The 23,833-nt window shown below is 53.7% G+C and overlaps 1 protein-coding gene across 2 annotated transcripts in view; it reads right to left on the reverse strand.

Annotated features, from left to right (window-relative positions):
* The window catches only part of TMEM178B (transmembrane protein 178B), a 298,285-nt gene that overhangs the window by 176,287 nt on the left and 98,165 nt on the right, over positions 1–23,833 (reverse strand). The window contains exons 2-3 of one of the 2 annotated variants that reach the window (XM_016133007.2): positions 19,546–19,659; positions 8,951–13,053 (exon numbers count right to left, since the gene is read on the reverse strand). In XM_016133007.2, the coding sequence (XP_015988493.2) occupies positions 12,821–13,053; positions 19,546–19,659 (347 nt within the window). In that variant the 3' untranslated portion in view covers positions 8,951–12,820. Of the gene's footprint in view, positions 1–8,950; positions 13,054–19,545; positions 19,660–23,833 lie in introns of those variants that run through there. The other variant, XM_036230821.1, reaches the window with a different exon arrangement.

Below are 23,833 nucleotides of genomic sequence, written 5' to 3' on the forward strand. Positions count from 1 at the left end.
TCCCAGACGCTGACAACCCCCAGCAGCAGGGGCACTCACACTCCGGCCTTCCCTTCCCTCTTCCCCATCTTTCCCTTTGTCTGCCCCCCTCACCTTGTCTCAGTAACTTCCCGAATCTGGGAGTGGTTCAAAGATGCTAGGGAACCTTCCCCATCCTCTCCCCATTGGTACACACCCTTCCTGAGATGGGAGTGCCCTTCCTCCCCAACCCCACCAACTCTCGCAGGGACCTCTGGGCAGGGTGTTTGCTTGGCGTGTGGCCCAAAGAACATTTAGAAGCTGGAATCAGAATCTCACTGCAGCTTCAGTCTGTTTCTCTTGCTCTCATCCAGTTCAACTCCTGCTGGTGATCGAATAGGGAAAAAAAAAGTCCCTCTTGCATTCTTCTGTTGGCTCTAATTACAAAACCAAACAGCAGGCGAGCTCATGGAACATCACGCACCTAGGAGCTGGAAGGCTGAGCAGGGTCCACGGCAGGCCTGAAGCCAGCAGAAAGCACTGTGTGTCCAGGGGAGAAAGCAACCTCCAAAGGCTTGGACCACACCGCCCTTGTTCACAGGTGTAGCCCAAGACTTCAAAGGGAGCTGGCAATTTCCTAGGCCTCAAAGAATGATTCTTAAAAAATGAGCAGGAGGACACCTCTCCACAACAGACCCTGGGAGTATGGTGACTGAACCACACATAGGTAATCAACTTAGTACTATCCTCAGAGGGCTTGGGGTTTGGTTTGGTTTTGGTCACCAGTCCACTTTGTTTAAATCCTTAGCTAGCCTGTGCCCCACAAACATGCTTTTAATACTACATCCTCAAGATCCTTATCTATCTCTGGGCCTCATCACTAAAATGACAAAGTTTGATTAGATGATCTCAAATGCCACTTCTAGCTATAAAATTCCATGATGAGATTTAATAAGTTAAAGATGAATGCTTCTATTGGTGGTTATAAATTCTGTTCTCTCTACATATGGGCTTAGAGCACATCCCATAATTTACAACTGACTGTACTTTACTGGACACTAAAGTTCAGAAGGGAATTAGAACCACGAATGGCTTTTCCTAGCCTACTGCACACACTGCAACACAGGCACAGAGATCATTCTTCGAGCAAGCACTCTACACCAACCAAACTGTTACTAACATAACACGTTCCTCACCATGGTACACCGGAAGCCTTGATCCGGCAATTCTGAATTTGGTAGAGGCTATTCCTAGCTTCACGAAACACCGATCACAAATGAAGATGTGCCACGGGAGCCAATGTGATGGGAATCTCTTAATGCTGATGTTCCAGAACCTTCTCATGAGCGTTAATGTCGATAATTAATAACAAAATGGAAATTGCTAATAAGCTTTCTTTTACATGGCCCTGGAATTTGGTGGCATGCATTCTGGGAGGGCCAGCTCGTTTGAATATCTGCCTAATTAGGAAGGTGAACCTGCGGCCAGGAGTCAAGCCGTGCAGTTCAATGCAGCATAGAAACGCCTTCTGCATCCCCCGCCCTCTGGATCACTCGCCTCCCCGCCTGTCCCTCCGCCTCTCTCTGGTAGCACAGTCAATGCAGAACGGACCGAACTGCTTCCCTTTGTCCTCTGCCCTCTCACCAGGGTTGGCTCTGCCCCATGAAACAGCGCAGATGCCAGAGAATCATTCTGAGGGCCACAGGTAAGAGATGACACAAAGGGAGTGAGGATTTCATCAACCCAAGTGTGGGGAAATGCAATGGGCATGGCAAGCCCCGGGGCCAGGTTTTGCACCCAGAGGATGTGATCGTGACTGACCCCGCTGGGGAAACAGAATGGAGTTCTGATGAACCTGAGCTTTGCCCCTACTGCGGTCTCTTCCTCCACCATAAAGCCTTGGACAGACAGACACTCTCCATGCTAGCCACACGGGACTCCTCCCCGCTGCTCGGACACCCTACCATCTTCCTCCTCTCCTGCTCAAGCGGCTGCATCGGTCAGGAAAGCCTTTGTTCCTCACGTCTGCCTGGGAAGTCCGAGCCATTCTTCAAGGTCCTGTTGGAACCCTCCCATCCATGAGACTCTCGCCAGGGCGTCCTACCCTCGGGAAGATGACCTCGCCGTCTCATCTTTGATCGCATGTGATTTGCCCCAGCGTGCCCTGTTGATTTACGTATGAACACGAACCCTGCATTTTAGGCAACGGAGGACAGTGGCAGCATCTTATTCGTGTTTTAACCCCAACAGGCCTTACGCGTAGCTGTGGACCAAAAGGCAGGCTACAGCAGGGGGGCGGTCACTGTCCCTTGGTGCCATCTGGACCAGCGACCTTTAGGACCACTGCTCCTAGGGAGACCAACTCCACACGCCCCTGGGCAGGAGCCAGCCCCAGCTTTAGCCAGCACAGAGGAATCACCCTCAGGGTGTGTTAAAATGCACATTCCTGGGCCCTGCTTACGGTTTTGATTCAGTAGTTTGAACTGGCAGGACAAAAATCTGCTATTTGGCAAGGCCACACAGGTGACTCTGATGCTGGTGGCGCTGGGACCGCGACTTGGAAATCCTGCCCTGGGGAATAAATTTCATGTAACAGGAAGAGACAGACGCACAATGAAGCCAAAGACGTTGCACTAGGTGCTGCCAATTTTCAAACAGAAGAACTTTTTCGGTGGGGAATTCATAGGGATGCAGAGAATCTCGACATCCTTTTGCGCAGCAGGAGGTACAACAAACAAGCCAAAGTGCTCTGGGCTTTTCAGACACTGTGCTGCCTGGAAGATTCTCCAGGACGAGAGGCCAAGACTCTTCTCTGGCAGAACCCAAACCCCAGTGGGACGGGGCTGTTACGACACCCCTAGTCTAGCTCTCACGTCCGTCTGTGCTGAGCTGCACAGAAACCCCGACCCGCCCCAGGGAGAGAAAAAGCCGAGGAGAGCTATCACTTGGAGAAAGGTTTCCAGGGTTAATATGGAAAACAGAGAAAATTCCTCCTGGAAGCAGAGCTCGCCTCGCTGAGCAATAACTTCTGTTTCTGAGTCAGCGCCATCATGCGCTGAGCTGCTCCTGCACCTGACACCTCCACGCACGCTCTGCAACGTCTTTTAATTAAAGAAATGTTTTCCGTGCCTACTGTGTACCAGCAGCACACCAGACGCTGGGAGTAAGCGGCGACCGGGACGTGTCCCTCGCCCTGGGGAGACAAGCGCTGTAGTGAAGACCTGCCGTATGCAATAAAAAGTGTGAAGTGTGCTGACAGCAATGGGCACAGGAGGGGTGCCCGCCCCGCCCCCTTGAAAAGAGCAGGATGGAAGACGGAGAGAGTCTCAGAATTGACAGCACTCCATCAAGAGAAGCGCATGCAAATCGATACACTCTCCCTCCATCTGCTCCGAGTTACAGAATTTCCCACTGATGGCGCTGACATCATCTGCTTCCCCCTGGTTACTAGAAAGGGCAGCGCACAGCTGTGCTCAGACACTCTCCTCGGGCGCTTCTCAGCCGCCGGTGACATCTCCGTCGCCAGCCCCTCGCTTCCTGGGCCCGGGCCCTGACTGGGGGATGCCCAAGGGCCTTGGAGCAGGAGGCCCGGGGCCCCTGCCGGGCACGGGCCAGCCTGCAGTTAAAGGCGGGACGCTGGAGACCCATGAACACCACAGAGCCAGGGAAAGCTGTCCGGCAGGAGAGAGGAGAGCAGAAGTTATGGGAGGAGGAAGCAGGAAGTCGGTCCCTTAAGTTTACATGAGTTAATTAGGACTTAATTCATACCTACACTTTTATTTTAACTAAGTTGTATGGAAAAGCCAATGCTGACTAGGTCACGTGATCAATCACGGGACGCACCAGCCAGCCAGCCACTGGAGAACCGCCTGACAGTGGGAACCGCGCCACTCCGTGCCTCCCACCGAGAGCCCGGGCTCTCCGCCCTGCAGGTGTGACCATAGAGCGGGCCCTTCCAGCCTCCACCTCTAAATGGGGATGCTGCATGGGAGAGCCCACAAACGGGAAACAGAGAAGTGGCCGGTGCTGGGTGCAGCATTACTTTACTAAGCAGGTGTTTACGAGGCATCAGCAATTTTTTAAGGTTACGTACTGAGTAACTACAAGCATTGATTACATTAACGGATTACCTCTGGAGAAGGAATCCAATTACATTTTTGTACGAACTGCAAAATGCAGATTAATTTCAAACTTTCTTGGCAGCTCTATTGTTCTTTTCTTGAGCTGGGTGACAGAGCTGCGGGTCAGGAGAGCCAATATCCGCAAAGAAGCTGGCGACTCGAAGGGGCGGTGTCCATTCGCTCAACATGCACGCACCAAGCGCCGCGCCTTCTCTGTGCACCGGCCCTGTTCTAGGTGCCGGAGATACAGACGAGAAGGAGACAATGTCTCATTCCACTTGGAGTTCCCCACAGTATGAACCACTCCAAGACCCATAAAATCCCAAATGTTCCCGAACCCTCTGAAGTAGCCACTGGGCTTCATTTTCTGAACACCAGTCAGGGCTTCCTGCCTCTGACGCATGAATTGTCAGCCTCTTTAGCCCTGAGGGAAAAGACGCTGCAAAGGATTAAAGAGGGGGAGAGAGGGAGGGAAACAGAGAGAAGGGCCTCAGCCGAGGAGCGCATGTACTGATTAATTTATTTGAGATGGGAAAAAGTAAGGTCATTAGAAAGTAAAGATAGGCAGATGCAAAGGAAACTTTAAAAAAGGATGAACACAACTGGCTAATAACTGTTTCTTCAAATTCAACTTTTATCTACTTGAGTGAAAAAAGAATTTTTAACGTAGGTAAAATCAGGTGAATCTAAACTGGCTCAACTCTTCTGGAAAGTAATTTGCCATATCTGTATCAAGAACCTAGAAAAAAAATGCACATGTCTTTTGAGTCAACAATACTTGTTCTAGGAATTTATCCAAAACAAATTATCAAAAACATGGTCAAAGATTTATGCACAAGGATTATCATTACAACATTATCACAACAGCCCAAAACTAGCCCAACATACACGTTTAACTTTAGAGGGGAGATTAAGTAATTTATGTGTATCTACATGCGGAATATTATGACATCATTAAAATTGGGTTTATGAAGAGTTTTGATAACAAGGGGAAATGCTCATGACATAATTATAAACAAAATCCAGGATACAGAACTATATGTAAAGTAAGATTCACACTATGTAAAGAAACGCAAAAGGACATAAGCCACACCAATAATCAGCCCCGTGGTGGTGGGATTTCAGATGTTTTTCTGTTCTTTTATACTTTTCCATCAAATTTTTCTATAACAATGCTTTATCTTGATAAAAAGAAGAAACGAAATAAACTGATTTAAAAAGAGAGAGAGCGATAAATAGGAGGAAGAGCGAACATTAATCTAATGAGAAGGAAAAGGAACCGGCATTGGAGGGGGTGGTCAGGGGGAGCATCACAGCCGAGACTCACAGGGTTCAGACGTGGGCAAAGGTCTGCTGTCCGCACAGCAGCCAGCGACTTCGGTCTCCGACTTCCCCCCTCCTCCCAAGACGAACCAAACTTAACATCAGGTTTCAATATCCACGATGACTCTTAAAGAAGCTTGACCTGAGTCTACGGGATTTTAAAAGTCTCCTTTGGGTCCCACCGTTTCCAGCCTCCAAGTTGAATCCCAGCTGGTCCGAGAAACTTTATACATCGAGCCATGAAAAAATGTGACGAAAGAACTGTAGCGTTTTTCAAAAATTATTTTTAAAAATCCTTAGTAGTGTAATCAAATTCCCCTCCCCCCCCCCCCGAAAAACATAGTTCTGAATATAATCAATTGACTCTTTAGTTTAGATGTTTTTCTCTGGAGATACCATTCACTAAAGGAAATGAATTAGCTTTGGAAAGCTTCTAAAAGGGTGCCCAGCCTGTGCGGCACTTACCCTGTGCACGGTAAGCTATAAATACTTAATGATCGGGCCGACGATGACGACCGAGGTGATCGATAGTGAGCACGAGGCAGCGCTGCACTTCCCACGCACGACCACGGTGGCGGCTGAGGGGTGGAGGGAAACTACACACGTCCGTCCGTCCGTCTGTCCGTCCATCCGGGAGAGGGAGCCGCCTGGCTGCTCCTCCCTCGCTTCCTTCACTCACCCACTGCTCACTCCCAGCCGGCGGCACCTCGGTGCCCCCAGAGCAAGGGCACAGGCGGCTGTGAGACTGCAGTGGGGGTTCCGATGTGGGGGGTGCCAGCCACTTCCTCGCCGGTGACCTTCGGCCATGCAATTTTAATAAGCTCAACCTCAAGAAAGGAAAAAGGAGCCCAGGATCGCGCTGAATTATTCACAGCTACCATCGGGTAAGCAGAAGAACCCCTCTTTGGAGGGTAAGTAATAGCTACTCATTGATTTCCCCCCCTCTCCAAGATCCCCAAGTGAGAATCCAGTTTAGAAGTCAAAAGAGAGAAGAAAATCTAACTAATATCTTCTTAAATCTCAGTTTGTGAGTAATTAGTGAATTTGCAAATTGAGTTGCAATTGGCGATTCTATCCTCAAGAATGATTTTGAAAGGCTTGTATATTTAAATTTATTTAAATAAACCACGTATATGAAAATTAATTTTCATAGATTAATGACCACGATCGAAGTGGTCTTGTTTAATACCAGAATGAAAATGGTCGCTACTTGAGACTTGAGGGCCAAAGTAATATGTGATTCAGACATTTATTGGGTGCTGGATTGAATTAACTTTTGAATGCGATGAATATACCTTATTTCCATGTACAGAAAGAAAAATGGATGCTCAGCAGAATATAGTAATTCTTCCCTACACTCTCCCCTGTCCCACGCCCACGGTTCGTGCCAATGTTCTCGGAGATGAAGACGGTCACCAGGCACCTCTGAAGAGTGAGCCAGAAACCAGCCCCTTTAGAGCCTGTCCACACCCCTCTGAATCTCAGCCCTCCCCCAAAGCACCCGCTCAGCAGGGGGCCCCCTACTCATCTTATCAGGTCTGACATGCCCACTGCTGAGAGTCCAGTCCAGGCCACTGTGACCTCGGGCCTGGAACGTCACAGAGGGCTCCCCCGAATCCAGACTGCCCATGTCCGTCCCTCCCATACATGACTGACAGGTGAATTTCCTAAGGCATGATAAAGCCACAAGGCTCGCTCCATGGGGTTCTGCCATGAGTCAATGAAACGCTGCGAGCTTCCGCCGCCTCGTCCCTAAGACAGGAGCATAACTTGCTCCTCGCAGGACGGCCGCGGTGCGGGGAAAGGATGCACGCTGGGGCGCGGCGCGGCTGTGCCCAGCGCTCGCTCAGTGGCGGCTGCTCCACGAGAAAGGCAGCCGCCACTGAGCGAGTTGCAATTGGCGATTCTATCCTCAAGAATAGTGCTTAGGACAGTTCCTGGTGAACGGTGGGACCGCGAGAGATTTAAAAATAAAGTATTTTAGGCCCATTTCAAACCCACTCTTCCTGCCCCATTCTCCTGGGCTTAGACGGTTTTCTCCTCCTCTGGACACTGCTAAAGCATGCTGTTCGCCCGCATCCTGTAGCGCCGGCCCCGGCCGCCTTGAGCTGATGTCACTGCTCTATGTCCTCTGGCAGACTGTACCCCCTGCGGGCCCCCCATCACCGCCCAGGTCCGATGCTGTGCACACCACAGGCCCTCAGTAAGCACTGGCATGAAGGTCCTGCCGGCTCGTGCCAAGAATGACCACAGACGGCCCCTCGTTAACCAGAGTGGGGATGAACTGCGAGCGCTCCAGACCCCGGCCCCTCCCTCGGCGTGAGGAAGAAATGGAGCCAGGCTAGTAGTTTTGAAACTGCACGTGGCTTTTACGTCCAGGAAGTGAAAAGGTCCCCTGGGGTAGGAGCTGGTGGCACCGTGGAATTGGGGAGGGCGGCAGAACACAGCGCTAACATGACACTCGGACACGGCCAGGCTGGGGCGCGGTGGGGGGTGCTGGCTCCACGTCCGCACCCCCCACGGCCTGAAGGAACCTGCCCTTCTCCTCCAGCCCTGCCCCCAGGAGCTTGAGGAGGAGGAAGCTTCTGTGCAGCTCCTTTTCCCAGTTTCCCTGGCAACCATGAGGCATCTAGAAGCTCCAGAAGCAAGGCGGTGGGAGGGGTGTGGCATACGAATGCCGATGTGGGTCCCTGTGGCGTCACCTCCCCACCCACATCCGGCAGCCTCTCAGGCTCAGAAGGTCCGTTACACACGCGGGGCACGCACCCCTCTGACTGCTCATTTCCAGCATGGTGCCCAGTGCCGAAGCAGAGGGCCTCGGGAATGTTATGTAATCAGGCTCTCGTTTTGCCGCTGCGAACTGAGAGGTGGGGCCCGAGAAGAAATGATAACGAGCATCAAGGATGTGCGAAGCCCCTTGGTTGGGTTCCTGGATTTCGGCTAAGCCGACGCAGGACAGAACATCCCGGGGCATTAGTTAATTCTGTACCGGCAGCGGCTTACGGGCTGGGGGCAAGGGGTGGGGGGACCTGAGCTTTCACCCCGTCAAGAGTGTCTGATATGGCAAATCCGGCCAAAGAACAACAGATGTAGAGAGAAGGGAAACGGCAAGACCATTCAGAGGCGAAATTGTCTAGAAAGTAGAAAGATGCAGTCCCCAGCTCTGAAATGAGTTCATTCCAAAACCTCATTTGTAAGTCAGTTATTTAGAATTCAGAACCCACTTCCAAAGATGTCATGTCTGTTAATAAATGATGATTAGGTTTCTAGGCTATTCCACAAAAGCCTATTTAACTTGATGTGGACGAAATACTATACATTTGCAATGAAAAGCAATAGAAAAAAATCCTGTTGTGATACCAGTAATTAAATGAAAAAGAAAAACAGCAACAGAAAATAAATAGCTTCCTTTCATTTCTTTTGAATACGAGAGCTGTTGGATGGATGGGGGTGTCTAGCCTGGTTGCTCCTGGAGCGGGGGGCGGGGGGGGGGGCGTCCGTTTACTGTGGATGGAGGGTGAGCAGCTGGGGGGGTGGGGGGTGGGGGATGAAGTGGGCGGTCCTTTGGGATAATGAAAAACATGGAATGTTGGGAAAACAGAGAGGCGAGAGGAGAGAGCGAGCAGGATTGTCTCACGAGGTGTAAGCGGGGCCCCTGGGCTGCACTTCGCAGACACAAAGGCTTGGACTGTAGTCCCGCCTCTGTCTCTCCCCGGCTGCAGCTTCGGGTGAGGTGCTCGATCTCTGGGCGTCGGTCACCTCACCAGCAACCTCGAATGGTGGCTTTAGTCAATGCCTGCCTGGTGGACACTGGGGGGCACTGCCCAGACCCCCTTCGGGGAAGGACCTGTTGTTGCCCCAGGGAGGGCTGTCGGCCTTCGGGGGTTGGCCCGCACAGGGGCTGCTCACACACAGAGCCACGGGTCAAGGTGACGCCCACCAGTGTGGGAGGGGGAGGTCTGGCCAGCCCGGCCCTGTTCAGGACTCGCTGCAGGACCAGTCTCTGAGGGGTGCCCTGGGCCTGCGTCGGAGCTGGACGTGCCCTCTGTGAAACCCCCGCTCTGTCCCTTCCTCTCCCCAGGCCTGGAGCCTGCCAGTCCTTCATAAACGCCCTTCCACTAAACTCCATGTCCAAGTTTGCTTCCCAGAGGACCCAGCCTGCAACGGCCCGGCCCGGGTTAGGTGCAGGTGATGATGAGACCCGCCCCCCGCCGCCTCTCCTCACTCGCACTGGGTACAGCCAGCAGAAAAGCCCCCAAACACCCCAAACAGCCTGCGGTTAGGGCTTCTGGGAGCGCAAGGGCAGAGCGGCAAGCGAGGGTCTGGGTGACTCAAGGGATTCTGCATTCCTGCGCCCCTGAAAACGGCAGGGGCACACAGGTCACCTGGCAGGTTTTGTTCTTAATGTATTCCTGTTTATAATCCACAGTTTATAATTTGGAAATAGAGTCTATACAAAAAATTTGAGGATTGCTTGGAAAGGCTCTAACGTGGCCGCCACCGGCTACGTGTGACCACTTAAATTTAAATTAAGTTGAATCGTACACTGAACTCCTTGGTTGCACTAGGCGTTTTTCAAGTGCTCAACAGTCGTAGGTGGCTCGCGGCTATCGTCCTGAGAAAAGCTGACTCAGAGATCACCTCCATCGCTGCAGGAAGTTCTCGTAGATGGCGCTGGCTGGAACGCTGAACTGTAAAGACGCTGAGAACGCTCGCATCGTCTTCCACGCCAGCCCTCCATGGAAGGCTCCTGGGAGAGAGCGCGCGCAGAGAGTGAAGCAAGACGAGCCCCGCCGGGGCGGGCTGAGACTCCGCCTCCCGCCCGCACGCATCGAGGTCCAGCTCCGCGTGAGCAGGGCTGAGGGCCACGGAGCCGCGACCCGGCGCTCTGCAAGCCTTGGCGTGCTGTGCCCTCCGTGCTCAAGCTGGAGCCAGCCATCGGGGAAAGACGAGGGAGAGAGCAGATGGCAGAGGACATCAGCCCTGAAGGCTAAGGAGGGCGGAAGGTCAGCTCCCAGAATCACCTCGAGAGGCCCCTTCCCATGTGCCCCACGTGCTCATCCTGGAAACTCCATCGCTAGGACCGTAGCCAATAAAACGTCCCGAAACCTTATCGACTCGCGCAAGCCTTTCTTCTCAGTCCGGAACAAAGCAAGAGGAGGCTCCTCTTAGCAGCCGACACGGCCAGTCGTCATGACCTGAGTGATGGCAGCGCCTGTGGCCTCAGCAATGCTCCGTGGTCTCTCCCGGCGACCCTGACCAGTGTGCGTCTGGTTCCTGCCTTCCAGCCGCCCCGTGGACCTGACCTTGCAGACCCTCCCTGCTTCCCTAGAGCCCGTCTCTCGTCAGGACTTCAGTTCCATCTTTTCCCCCAGGTCCTGGCTATGGAACAGGTCCAACAATGCTCGCGCCCGGCCCTGGCTCCCAAGGGCCCGCAGGCCAAGCAGAGCTGCACCCCTCGCCCAGCTGACAGGCCACACGCTTCACGGCCAACCCACCTCCCTGCAGTTCTCGGTCCTGAGCAACACAGCATGGCGGGATCCATGACCACAGCCCACACCACCCACGGGCCCGTCTCAGGCACTGAAGGAACAGGAAGGGGTGCGGCGTCCCCCAGAACGGGGGCGTCGCCCCACCACCTCCCAGGTGACCCCGACAGCATCGCCATCCTCCCCTTGGCGCGCCCCCTTCCCCAGGCCCCGGCACTGTTACGGCGTCCTCTGTGGGGTCCGTGTTCTCATTCCGGGGACGGCAGAGGACCGGGCCGCGGCACCCTGGGGACCGGCAGCCTTCCCGGGAGGCTGCGCTGGGCACGACAATCAGGACAGAGGCATCACCCCCCCCCCCAACAATGTCAACGCAAACGAACTCAGCGTATTTATCCGTAAAGCTCCGAAAATGTTCCTTTTTAGACACTTAGAGGGTAAACCTTCTTTCAGAGACTCGTGTTATCATCTAAACTGCATTCTCATTGGACACAACTGACAACTTAGAGGGCTGCTTCTGTGGCTGCCATCCCTCTGAGGACCCCAAACACTGATGATTTTCTGCCCAGAACGCCTTCCACAACACGCCACGTGGCTGTATCCAGCGAATGATACTCTCAGTCACTTTCTGCTCCCACACCATAAACAGCTGACGCAAGCTCCCATCACACACACACACACCTGTGCAGACAGCAAACCCACAATGAACCCAGCACAAGGCAAACTCACCTGCCCTGGCCACGTAGAGTCGAACAGAAAAGCCCCCCAGTCCATGAAACGTCACTTCAGAGCCTTTTCCCCAGGGGCCATAGTGACCTCAGTGCCTGACACGGCTCTGTCTTCCAATAGTGAGAGCGCCTAAGACTGCGTGGCATCAGACTTCACAGGGTGACTGGTTTTCACACGAACCGTTTTATTTAACGAAAATTTAAAATAACGCTCAAGACGGGTGTTATCTGCCACCAGTTTAGGGATGAGCGGACTGCGTTCACAAGGGGCAGAGTGCTCGGGATCGTGACCTAGAGGGTGACGGAGCTGGAACTCGGTCTGGTGCCCCCGGCTTCTGGAGCTCGCAGCCTGTTTCGGAGTGTGGGAGGGCACTGGAGATACAAGAGATAGGTCTGAGGCTAGATAACAGGAGGACTTAGGAGGATGGTCGCGGATAATACACGCGATGCGAGTGAAAAGAAACACACCTTGCCTCTCCTGCGTGTTTTGCCCAGCTAACAAAAAGAAACGTGGAAGGAAAGTAAATTACCGCGATAGCCAAGGAGAAAGAAAAACGGCACACGAATCACTTTTAAGTTCCTCTTCTGTGCGAGAGATTGTGCTAAACGCAACATATTCTATCTGCCGACTCCCGTCGAAAGCCCGCCCAGGCTCTCTGCCCCTCTGAGCCCTCCCTGACCACTCCGGCCCCCACCAGCATCCTCCAGATCAAGTGCTTAGTGCGTGAGAATCACACAGATTCCTGGGCCCACCTCTGGAGACTCTGATGAGTCGGTCTGGGCTGTGTACCCCGGTTCCCTCATCGCTGCTGCTCTCCGTTCCTTATTCTAACTCCCTGATGCCTCAGATTCCTCATAGAACTGGAGCCCACGCTCCTTCGGCCTAGCCTCCTCCCTAACGAACCGTGGCATGCCCAAGCCCCGCAGTGGCACTCTGTACGCCTGCCTGCTGGCCCTCTGTCTTGGTGACGAGTGGCTGCTGCCCAGACACCCGTGTTTCATGCACCCCACATTCCCCACTGCTGAGCTGCCCCTGCGCTGGAAAACTCAGCTCCCGGGCCCGCGCCAGCCCCTCACTGCGGTGGCCGGCCTGGCCGGACAGCTCCCATCGCTTTAGCTGTTGCAAAGACCAATCAACCACTTGCTACATTCAGCACCTAGGGATGGGACAGCTCCCCCCTAGCCGAACAAGCAGAGGCAGACCCTAACCATCCTCGCCTTTTCCTTGCTGTAAAAAAAAACGAAGCAGGCCGTGCCTCTGCGACAGGGTAGTTTCATCCTCCGTTTCGCTTTTATTTTCCCTGCAATGGCCCCATGCTGACTGCAGGGCTGAGGCTGGGCCCATGTTGACAGTGCGTCGGCAGCGTGAGCCTGCACTCGCTGGGTAGTCGATAAACAGGAAGCAAGGAGCGGTTTGATCCCGGGCCTGGTTGGCACCTGGAAACACATCGCCCAATTTGTAAAGCAGAACATCTTTGAACATCCCCTCCGGCACCTGACACGGGGCTCCTGGTAGAAGGCGGCACCCCGTGAATATTGGATGAGTAAATTAACAAATGGCTGAGGATGCCAGTGGGGTCATGCCCAGCTCTCCCCCGTGGTGTCCCTATCAGTGTGCTCGGCCGGAAGAAAACACTTCCCGTTCCACAGAAGCTGAGCGAATGCCTCTAGGCCACACTCCCAACTAATTCCCAGAGCAAAATCGGACCTGCACGTTCAGATGAATTGTGGCAATTACACCCCCACCGCGGCCCTCACATTTGTTTCCGTACGCGGATGTCCTCAGCGGAGAAGGCTGTGCTCCGCTCCGCCCCACCCCAGCTCCCGGCCTCCTCCCCTCCCTGCTCCTCTGGCCACCTTGGAAACACACTCTCCTTTCCGTGCCCTCCGTCTCCATCACTGACCCCGTGCCGGGCCAGCCACCTAAGGAGGTGGGATGGACAGCCGCAGGTGGGTTATGTTGTAAAGTATCTCCACGTGACCTTCAGTCGCCTCACTGCCATTCTCTTGGGTTAGGTCCTCTGAATACTGAAAAATGCTCTCAGGAAAAGTAATCCAAGAAGACACTAACACGGTAGCTCAAAGGAGCTCGTTGACTTTGAACGGCAAGTGTCTTGACATCTTAGGCCTCTTACATAATCTCTTAACGAAAGGCGAGAGAAGGTGGGCTTCCCCTGCACTCTGCTGATGCAGCCCGCTTTCATGGGAGCAGCCACCGCCTGTTGCTTTTATGAGGAAAGGAACCGAATCAAACGTTTCACGAAGCAACTTAGAGGTGTGAATTTAGAGGCATTAGACTGTTTTTAATGCTTTGAGAATGAGAAGGTTATGTCATATAATCTGTGAATCACAATATACAATTTTCTACAATAAACCTTGAGTTTCCTTCCACCACAAGAGAAGGAAGGAAGGAAGGAAGTAAGGAAGGAAGGAAGGAAGGAAAGAAGACAAAAGAAAAGAAAAAAAGAAAAGAAAAAAAAAGAAAGGAAAGGAAAATAGAAGAGAAGAAAACAAACCAAAACCCTCACCAAATTAGTAAAGCTGTTGTCCAGCAGACGCCTAAGAGGATGGACGGAGCACAGGTAAGTTTTGACAGAATCAAGGAGTGTCCTGGCACGAGTTACTGTTGCAAAGGGAGGTCCAGGTACACCACTGCGTTAAGGGGCGTGTGTTCTCTGCCTGGCTCATTGCAGAAAGACCCCTGGGCCCTGGGGAGTACAGGCAAGGGGCAGCCAGTGCAGGCTGTGGGTCTCCTGAAATGTTTACAACGTCCCCTCCAAGGGCTGGGTCAGGGCGGAAAGATGTGGAATAGTTTGCAAAAAGCAAAGACTTTAGAATACCAAGTGACATACGGCGATGCTCTGTTGGTTGAGTTTCTGTGCTAGCGAGCTTTCACAATTCCAGGGATGGGTTCCTACTCGCGGTGACCCCCACGGAGGCCAGCCTTGCAGACAAGAGGCAGCTCACAACAGATTGCACACAGTAAGAGTCTCGCACTGGCTGGGCTCAGATGTGGATTCAGGGGAAGGGAAATGGCTGACTCCGCAGGGCACCTAAGCTGCTAACGTCTAGAATGTTTACCTCATTAGGCTGTTTTACATAACATCAGCCAAAAACAGAAAGAAAAAAAAATATATCTGGAGGGAGTCTGCCCGCTACACCCAGACTTGGATTCTGAGTCCTCGGTCTCAGATTCCTCCAAGGCCAAGACGGGACCTGCAGGCGGCCCCCTGCTCCCTGGCTTGGTTACCTGGCCTGCAAAGGAGCCAGAACAGCTCAGACTGGGCTCCCGGGAGCACCACAGCTGATCCGCACAAAGCGGTGGTGGTGGTGGTATAATTACGCTGTTCTTTTCATCCCAAGCCCTTCGGTCTACCACAGTCGTCTTGTCATAACCAGGAATGGCTGAGGAAGAAGGGACCGGGGACCAAGACAACCCCTGGGCTGGGGGGCCGGAAGTCTGCATGGGAGGAACACCCAAAGGGCAGATGACCAGCTGGGCCAGGAGCTCCCAGGGCAGACCTTCGAGAAAAGAAAAGGGAAGTGCCATTGGGCGAAGGGCCAACGCAAGTCCAAGGGCAGAGGCCAAGGCAGTGGGGAGGGGCAAGGTGCAGCCTGGGGCCCGAGGAGGGCAGTATGTGGGGGTGACCATCCAATCTAATTAGCTGGACTAAGGAGGCTTTAAGAAAATCTAGCTTTCCAGGCTCTCAGCCTCTTGAAAGGTAACGGAGAAGATCTGCTTGGAGGGAAGTAGAGCCCCCAACTCCCCAGCTCCCCAACTTCCTCTGCCAGGTTGCAATGGACCGTGAGCAGGACCCTCCATCTTGAAAACGCCAAGCGGGGTGGGGAAGCCTGAGCTCACACACACAGCGTCTCGGTCTGCTGGGAGCTGCCTCTTGCCTGCAAGGCTGGCCTCCGTGGGGGTCGCCCCGGGACTGTGAAAGCTCGCTAGCACAGAAACTGCGGCGGCGGCCCAGGGCCCCTGCCACGCGGATCAGTGGGGGCCCCTGCCAGCCCCCCGGGGTCCCCTGGTGCAGCCCCAGGCCCAGCGCCACTCCGTGCCAGCTCCCTCCCAGTGACGACATCTGCCCGGGCCCTGCTTTCTCGGAGTGCTGGCTGCCCTGCCCCCGTCCAGGCCCTCAGGCTCCCCTTCCCCTGCAGTGCCGCTGGGCAGTGTCCTGCGCCTGGCTGAGCTGAAAGGGCACAGGCAGGCCACTCGGGATGGCCGCGGGGACTCTGCAGGTTGCGCGGCACACACATCCCCCAAACGAGCCCCGCGACCTCGCGCAGGAAAGCCTGTGGGAGTCCAGCGAGAGGCAGCGACAGCGCCGCGCCAGACGCCACTGCAAAGCCAGCCTGCTTCCCCTGACGCCCGCCGCACTCGGACCACTAAGCCAGACGACCCGCCCGGAGAGCGGCATCAGCCAAGCTCACCTCTTGCAGCCACCCTCTCGTCCTCACTGGCCCAGGGACACTCGCCTGTCCTGCCTCAGCCCTGGAGGCAGCAGGAGCATCGGGGTCAGGAGAGCAGCCACCCAGAGCCCACAGAGGCTCAGGTCCCTGGGGTCCGGGGAGGGGCTGCAGGCAGTTAAGGAGGCGGGGGGGGGGGTGCCCCGAGCAGACTGCCAGGCCCACGTGGACCTGCGGCACGGGTCCCATCGCCGGGAGGAGCTCTGCCTTCTCGCATGGAGCTCCGGCCAGCGCAGGAAGGAGAAGCAGCCACACGCAACCCCTCACCAGCCTGCACCGTCCAAGCCAAGCCAGGACCTCATCCCCCAGGCACCCAGACAGCTCGGCAATCCAACCTCAGTCAGAGCCTCCCCCCCACACACACACCCAGGCGCGCGCGCACGCACGCACACGGGCGCACATACACACATGCATGCACACACACACAGGCTCGCACACACATGCACGCACACACACGCTCGATTCTCTGGCCTTTACTTCCCAAGGTGGTTATTATCTGCTTACACCTGGATTTGTAAGCCTCGTGGCCTATGGATCATTTTATCCTTTTACCTGCTGTTCACCTATGAGGTGAATGAGCTCACAGCCAACTCGTTAAGCCTCCCATTGGTGGGGTTAACTGTTGCAGCACCACAGCATGATTTCTAAATTATGCTTTCCCTATTTGAAATTTTTCCCACATCACTGATTGATAGCCACATGCAAATTCATGATGAATAATGTATAACCTAAGTATAACCAAAGTCCAAAATAGTTGTCTGAAGTTGCTTTAAAAAAAAAAAAAAATCAATTTTTTTTCCTTTGGCAAGACTTATGTATCGAGAAAAATTATAGAATATAAGTATTATAGTCAAATTACTAAATGATAACCAATCAAGTATCAAATGAATTTAGTCGATCTCATTTACAGGATTCTCAAGTAAAGAAATCAGTCTTATTTTTTTTTTATTAAATTTCCAAAGCTTAATCATAGGAGTTTGCCAATCTTTGATAGTTTCCACGTTATTCCAAAGGGGGCTTATGTGTCCACTTCCCACTTAGTGCCATCAATATCTGAACTCTGAAAATTAAAATTGCCATTCACCATGCTTCCCCATTTACCAGCATTGCCAATTACACTTAGCACCAACTTCAGGTGAGACAGATGCTCACCTGCACCCTGGCTAAAAATAGTATCATCGATGTCAGGAATGGCAAATGTTCTCCGCCTGCTTAACAGCCCACTAGGCCACTCGGTGAAAGAGACATATGAATCTCGCACCGAAGGGCAGCCTCCACTTCACCAACACAGGGTGCCCCAAACCTGTGCAAATGTCAGTCGCTGAGATGGCTTTGATGAGTTAAAAATAGGTCTTGCACCCCAATTCACAGCACGAGTGCCACACCAGTTTTTGCAAAACCCAACAGCACTGCAGTTTAGGAATGAGGACCCGGGAGACACGGGCCTCAAGACAAGTCCGCAGACCCTAGCATGAGCCCCTCTTCCCAACTTGGCCGACACCATGTAACATATTTTCAGTGATGTGCGATGAGTAATCTATTTGGATCCCAGACGGCGACTGTGTCAACGGCCAAAAGAGTTCTACCAGGTTCCCCTCGAGATGCATCTGTGCAACTGACACTAAAATAATTCTCCTTCTTGCTGAAAAACTTTCGCAAACTCTCTTAATTGCTTGAAGCAATTTTACTAGATCGTAATTATCGCATTGCCTGGTAATTATTTGCTTGCGAATGCATCTCTCTCCCCGCCATCCTCCTCCACCTCCAGATGTGAGCTCCTGGAAAGAGCTCCTTGTGGCCTCGCCATCCACTGCGTGCCTGGTACACAGAGAAACGCGGTAACTTCGGATGAACTGAGTGAATTTGAATCGAAGCTGCCACGTCGGGAACTTCTTCTTTCTTAGATTCCATTATGACCCCCACAACTTAAGTTATATTTAAGTGGTTATCGAACAAAGCTTATCGTGTACTTGAACATCCTTTTTCGGCTTCCGTAACTGTCTAGACTAGACCAACGCCATGTGAGAAATGAGCACTCAGGCTCAGGTGTTTACAGAGGCGGCTGCTTACAGGTCTACCTCCAAAAGGGAAGTTAAGAACTTTGATTGTGAGGCCCTTCACGGCAAGCTTCACACTAGAATTAAATAAGCATGTGGTGTGCTTCACTTAGTGGCTAGAATGTAGAAATGCTCATTGAACATGAGCAACCCGTCCCCATGTTCGGCTTAGTGTCCCTAGTAATGATCCAGCTAGCAGGGCCCACCATTTAGGTGATGCCTTCCCACCTGCTGACACCTGCTCTGTCGTTTCAGGCCAATGGCATGAGCCACAGCCATCCACAATCTTTTTCTGGAAACCCATGAGTGACTGCTCTTTTCTGTGTAGGTTTACTCGTCTCTCTCACCACCCCTGACTCCCGCCATGTGGTTGTTGGACTAAAGCCAAACCAAAAAGTGGAACATACCTGGTCCGTGCCAGGCATGCATAAGATAACCAGGTGACAACACAGAGAAGAAAGGTGTTCTCAGGCTTCTTCAAGGTTCATCGACCTTTTTATCAAGAAACAATAAAAGACCCTCTTTCCCGTATCAATGTGAACTGCATCTTTACCTTGAGACGTGTGGAAAATGCCGGAATAGGAAAGAAATGACGAAGCCAACAGTGATAGCGTGGCGCTCGCTGAGAGTAAGACTGTGTTCACACGAAGAGCCGTGCCAGCGACGAAAGAGGGCCCCGCCGACACAGACGGGCGCGTGTCTCCGGGGAGGAGGGGCGCGGACACGGCCGGCCTGCTTCTGTGTGCGCAGTGAGCTGCCCTCTGTCACCGCTTGAGCCTCTGAGGATCCCTGACCGAGAAATTCCCCAACCCACAGAGGCGGGAGGAATTCCGATCTTCCTGGGCAACTGGGTGCAAACCGGGGTCCCAGTATCTGTTACTCTGGGGGAGCCGGAAACTTGTAATTTGAGAACCAGACCCCACCACCGAGTGACCCCACCCAGACGCAAACACCCGTTCCAGTGAGCCTGCCACCACGGGCCATCTCGCCCTGCACCGAGCACGACACGAGGGATGAGCAGGTTTCCACGGTACCGCTCCAAGCAACCTGGAGACACGCTGCAGGGAAGTCCCAGGAGTCGCTTCGGTCAGGTAGGTGGAATCTGAACCTACCAGGATAGTGAAGTGAGATCACTGATCATCGCCTAACTGCTAGCTGTTTGTTTGTTTGTTGTTTTTAATTTCAGAAGCCAATTCCTCAAATCTATCACAGAATCAAAACCAACAGAGGCAATTGTGACCCACGGACATTGACGCTTTCAGGAACCGCCGCCCTGTCCCCAGACTGTCCGCAGGCCTCAGAGAGAAGAGCAGCCATCTACCTGGCCCGGGCTGTTGATGGGCACCTGAACCCCACGCTTCCCGAAGGTCACGGCCGAAGGAAGGAAGTCAGGGGTACTTACGCAGGGCGTGCCACTCATCCTGGCGGATGGTCTTCGTGATGTTGAAAGTGAGGTTCCTGGGGATGCTGGCCGAGGAGTAGTGGTATTTGATGTATGTGCATCGCTCGATCTCTCCTGGCAAAGGGAGGCAGGAAAGCAAGCGTCAGTGAGGAAGCAACCACGACTGAGGCAGTTTCTGGGATCCATTTTTCTGTCCTGGGGAAAGGGACTGGTTTCATATTGAGCCTAGTGACACCTATAGTTTATGCGAGGCAGTAACTTTGACTCCAAAAGAGCAGGAGAGTGAAACTAAAATGAAACACCAGAGATTCAGACAGAAAAACACATCTCCGGCATCATTCCGAGGTGGGGAGAGCCACAGTTCAGGCTGATGGCTTGCTGAGAAGGTAGTACCCATGTGTGTTCAAGGAAATCAGCGTTTAAGTCAAGGGAGGAAGTTTGGCATCGAAAGACATTAGCAGTGTTTTGTACACACAGACCAAGAGAGAGAGCAGGCTGGGGCCTTAATGATGTCATTTATGCTTGTAGCACATGCTGTCTGCGGAATGCCAAGCTGGTGGGGGGGGAGGCTGTTCCCTTTTCTCTGTCCCATCCCCCAATCTCACCTCTGAGGACAAAGTACTCAGATCAGTCTGTACCTCCTTGAACCGGTCTCTTCTCCGGTTTCTGGGACAAAATTGAATCCCCTTCACATACTCAAGACCTGGCCCAATGGGACCTTTACTGATAAGTTATTATCAATGTGTGCTCTTTGTTAGCCAAATTATCAAAATATCCCTAGATCTTAGAGCAAAGGTTCTCCAAGTGTGCTTCTGGGCCCACAGCATCAGCATCCTGGGAACTTGCTAGAGTTGCAAGTTCCCAAGCCTAACCCCAGCCACAGCAAATCAGAAACAAGGAGGTCAAGCCTGCGATCTCAATTTTAATAAGCCTTCCAGGCGATTCCGTTGCTCACTTAAATTTGAGAACCGCTGCCTTCGAGAATCTAACAGAACTGCCAAGGTATTAATTCACAAATCCAGCCTGCTGGCGAATTCCAGCAGGAAGGCATGACTGGGCGTTCCTCCCTGGTCTCGCGTGGTCCCTGCAGCCTTTTCTCCTGACGCTTGCTTATCTAAGGGATATTGAAACTCAATTTCAGGGCATTGTGAAGAATCAGGAAAGGAATGATTTTTAAAGGTTAGGGGTTTTAAAATTTGCTTTTGCACCTGAATGGTTTTTGATGGTAATCCATTTTGCACCCCACTGATTTTCAATTTATAAGTGTGGCACCTGATTGAATTGTTTGACCCCTGGCTCAATGTCAGCAGGGAACCTGGCAATTGGCGGAGTGCAATATTTTAGACAGTGCCCCTCATGAAATCAATGGCTTATTGTAAATCACATCTGGACAATTGCCCAACTGCCCGCTATTGGCAGACACTCCTCCAGTGGGACAGATGCTGTCCGAAGAAGCAAAGTTTGGGGAGAGTGTTATGCACTCCTTCCCTTTAGTCTTTAATTTTCAACTCCTCCGCCTCTGTCCCCTTGGCCTACGAAAACACCCTGAAGTCCCTCACAGGCCCCAGCATCCCCCGACCACATCCCCACCCTGTCTCCCTTCCTCCTGAACTTGCTACACTTCTGCCGAAAGCGGTCCTGCAAACGGCCTCTCGGCCCTCCAACCCACCGCTCCAATCCCCATTAACAGCACGGCCTCCCGTGCAGCCTACAGCACCGTAAACCCCAGTCACTCCCGATGCCTCCCCCGCTTTAGGGGGGCCCCTCCCCCCTCACATCCACACATTCTGTCAGTTCGACCTCAGAAACCTCCCTGGACCCCGGCCTCTCCTCTCTGTCCCCATTCCTTCCATAGTGACAGCGACCCAGCTCTACGAGACTCGGTCCCTGGAGACGCAGGAAGTAGGAGAGCTTTGCTGAGTGCTTCGCAGACAGTGGTTCCCAGCCTGACTCGTGCCGCACACAGAAAAGAGGCACCTGGGACCAACAGACATGCTACCCCGCTCTGCCGGCCTCCCCGAAGGCTGCGGGAGGCGGCGTCCAACACCCCGTAACCCACTCGCGTCCCGTGCTCGCGCCGCCAGCGGGAACTCTGCTCCGGATAGTGTCTTGCCTAATCCTGTACACAACCCGATTCCGTAGGTGTTACTGGGATCGTCACCCCCATTTTACAGATAAGAAAATGGAGGCTCAAGGACATTACGTGACTCGCCCAAGGAGGTAGCAGCAACGGGGTCAGAACCCAGAACTGTCCGCACGGAGCCGCCCTCGCTGGGGCCCCTCCCCCTCCGGGGGCCCCTCCCCCTCCTCGGCGCTCGCTCCGGTCCTGCGCGCCAAGCTCACCCGCAGGCCCTGACTTATCTATTCATGCGCCTCGCTCCCCCACCGGATCGTGAGTCTCTCAAGGGCAGGGGGACTCGTCTGGTCCATTCGTCTTGCTCTCCCTGGTTCCTGGTGCAGGGTGAGCACCAATCGCACGAGCTCTGAAGAAAGGAGTAAATAACACGAGGCGTCCTCGTGAAACCGTGGCAGGCGAGGGACTGCCTCTTCTACTGCATGCAAGGGACTGAAATGACCGCGGCGAATTGGAACGGAATGGATAAAATGGGGTGACTGCCACAGAACTCTGCGACTCTGCGGCGAACGCTTCCTCCCCGTCTGGACAATGTAAGGGAAGGCTTGTCAATCACAGCGAGATGGAGGACATGGGCACGGAATGGCCTCTCGCTGCACCTTGTGAGTGGAATCCAAAGGGTGAACAGGGCAACCAAAAACAAGAGAGAGAGAGAACGACGAAAAGGATAGAGGAGTTCAATCAGAACACCACCGGCAACGACCTTGGACATGTACTGTTGAGCAGTTGCTCCCTGCACAAGGCCACCGCCTAGGGACACCTGGGCTCTGAAATCCTGCGCCCTGGTGGGGAGGAGGGGCCCACCCCCGCCTGAGGGGCTTCCTCAGTCCAATAAGCACGAAGGTGTCGTGCACACTGAGCAATCCTGGACCCAGCTCCGGAGACCCCAATAAGATCCCACGGGTAACCGCCAGATGGGTGCCCATCACCACTAATTTCTGAGAAAAGTACCTGATTTCTTCGCTAAATCAGGTTCTCTTAGCCTCAAAACAAACTCAACAAACGACCACGGGTTCCAGGCAGGCTGCGGCCAGCCCCCTCGGCTTCCCCCGTCCCCAGCCCACCCGGCCACTTGACACTCAGCAAGAGCAAGGAGCTGACAGACAGGACCCTCCGGGGGCAGCCAGGGAGCCCGGCTGGAGCCGCTGCCACAGCCGCGGCCCCACTGGAGGCCTCACTATTTGCTTTGCCTCGGGGATGCAAGCATCCTGCCTTGACAGCAATTAAATTTGAAAGACTCAAATATTGCCTAAGAAGAAAGGCAAAATGTTTATCCATGTGTCTGCAGGTCCTGTCAGTGTGCTGGGCTTTTGTAAATACAGGCACCATCTGGGCACCAAATTCGTGTGCCCAGAATGTGGGCTTCCCAATACAAACAGGCTCTCCTGCTGCAAACAGTGCAGACGGGCCCCCTGCAAGGCAGTGGTGAAGCCCGAGGCCTTACCTGGGACGAAGACCAAACCTGTCTTCCCTGCGATCCGGCCCAGTGGGCTTCCCCATCAAGAAGCCTAGGTTGGGCGGTGGGGGGCGGGGAACAACTTCGGCCACACTCTGCCTCCTGAGCTGGTGACTCTCCCATCTGCATGTCAGGGTCCCAGACAATCAGGATCCCCAAACAGGTAACTGAGAGTTTCAAAAGGGGACGATTTACAGAGCCGAGCACAGGGTGCAGAGACCCGCAGAAGGCAGCGCAGGGACCCGGGGGCTGGAGACAGGAGGAGGTGGCAGAACCCAGAGAGCGGCCCAGGGAGCAGAGGCGGGAGCCGCGACCGGAGCCGGGAGATGGCGGCCGTGCCGAGGGGCTGCAGCCTCCGGCAGAGAGTCACAGCCAACCGACGGCGAGGTGGCAGGATGTAAACACCCCGCCTCTCACTCGTCTCACCTCCTCTCCGGCCAGTCACTCCCGGGAGCCAGCCCTGACTGGAAGCTGGAGGGCAGGCCGGCCGCAGGGGCAGCGAGGAGACGCGAGGCCGGGACTGGATGCGGGGGGCAGACGCAGGCACCCCACTCGCTGCCCGTTCTCTCTCCTCCTCTCTCCCCCTCACGTCTTCCCGGCCTTCTCCCCTTCTGAACGCCTCGTCCAGCTTTCCTTCCGTCTAACGCCAGCATGTTCCTCCTCCCTTCCCCCTCCACTTCCAGAGTCTTCAGTGGCAA

Source organism: Rousettus aegyptiacus, unplaced genomic scaffold (genome assembly GCF_014176215.1).
Source record: "Rousettus aegyptiacus isolate mRouAeg1 unplaced genomic scaffold, mRouAeg1.p scaffold_m13_p_13, whole genome shotgun sequence".
NCBI classification, from domain to species: Eukaryota; Metazoa; Chordata; class Mammalia; order Chiroptera; family Pteropodidae; genus Rousettus; species Rousettus aegyptiacus.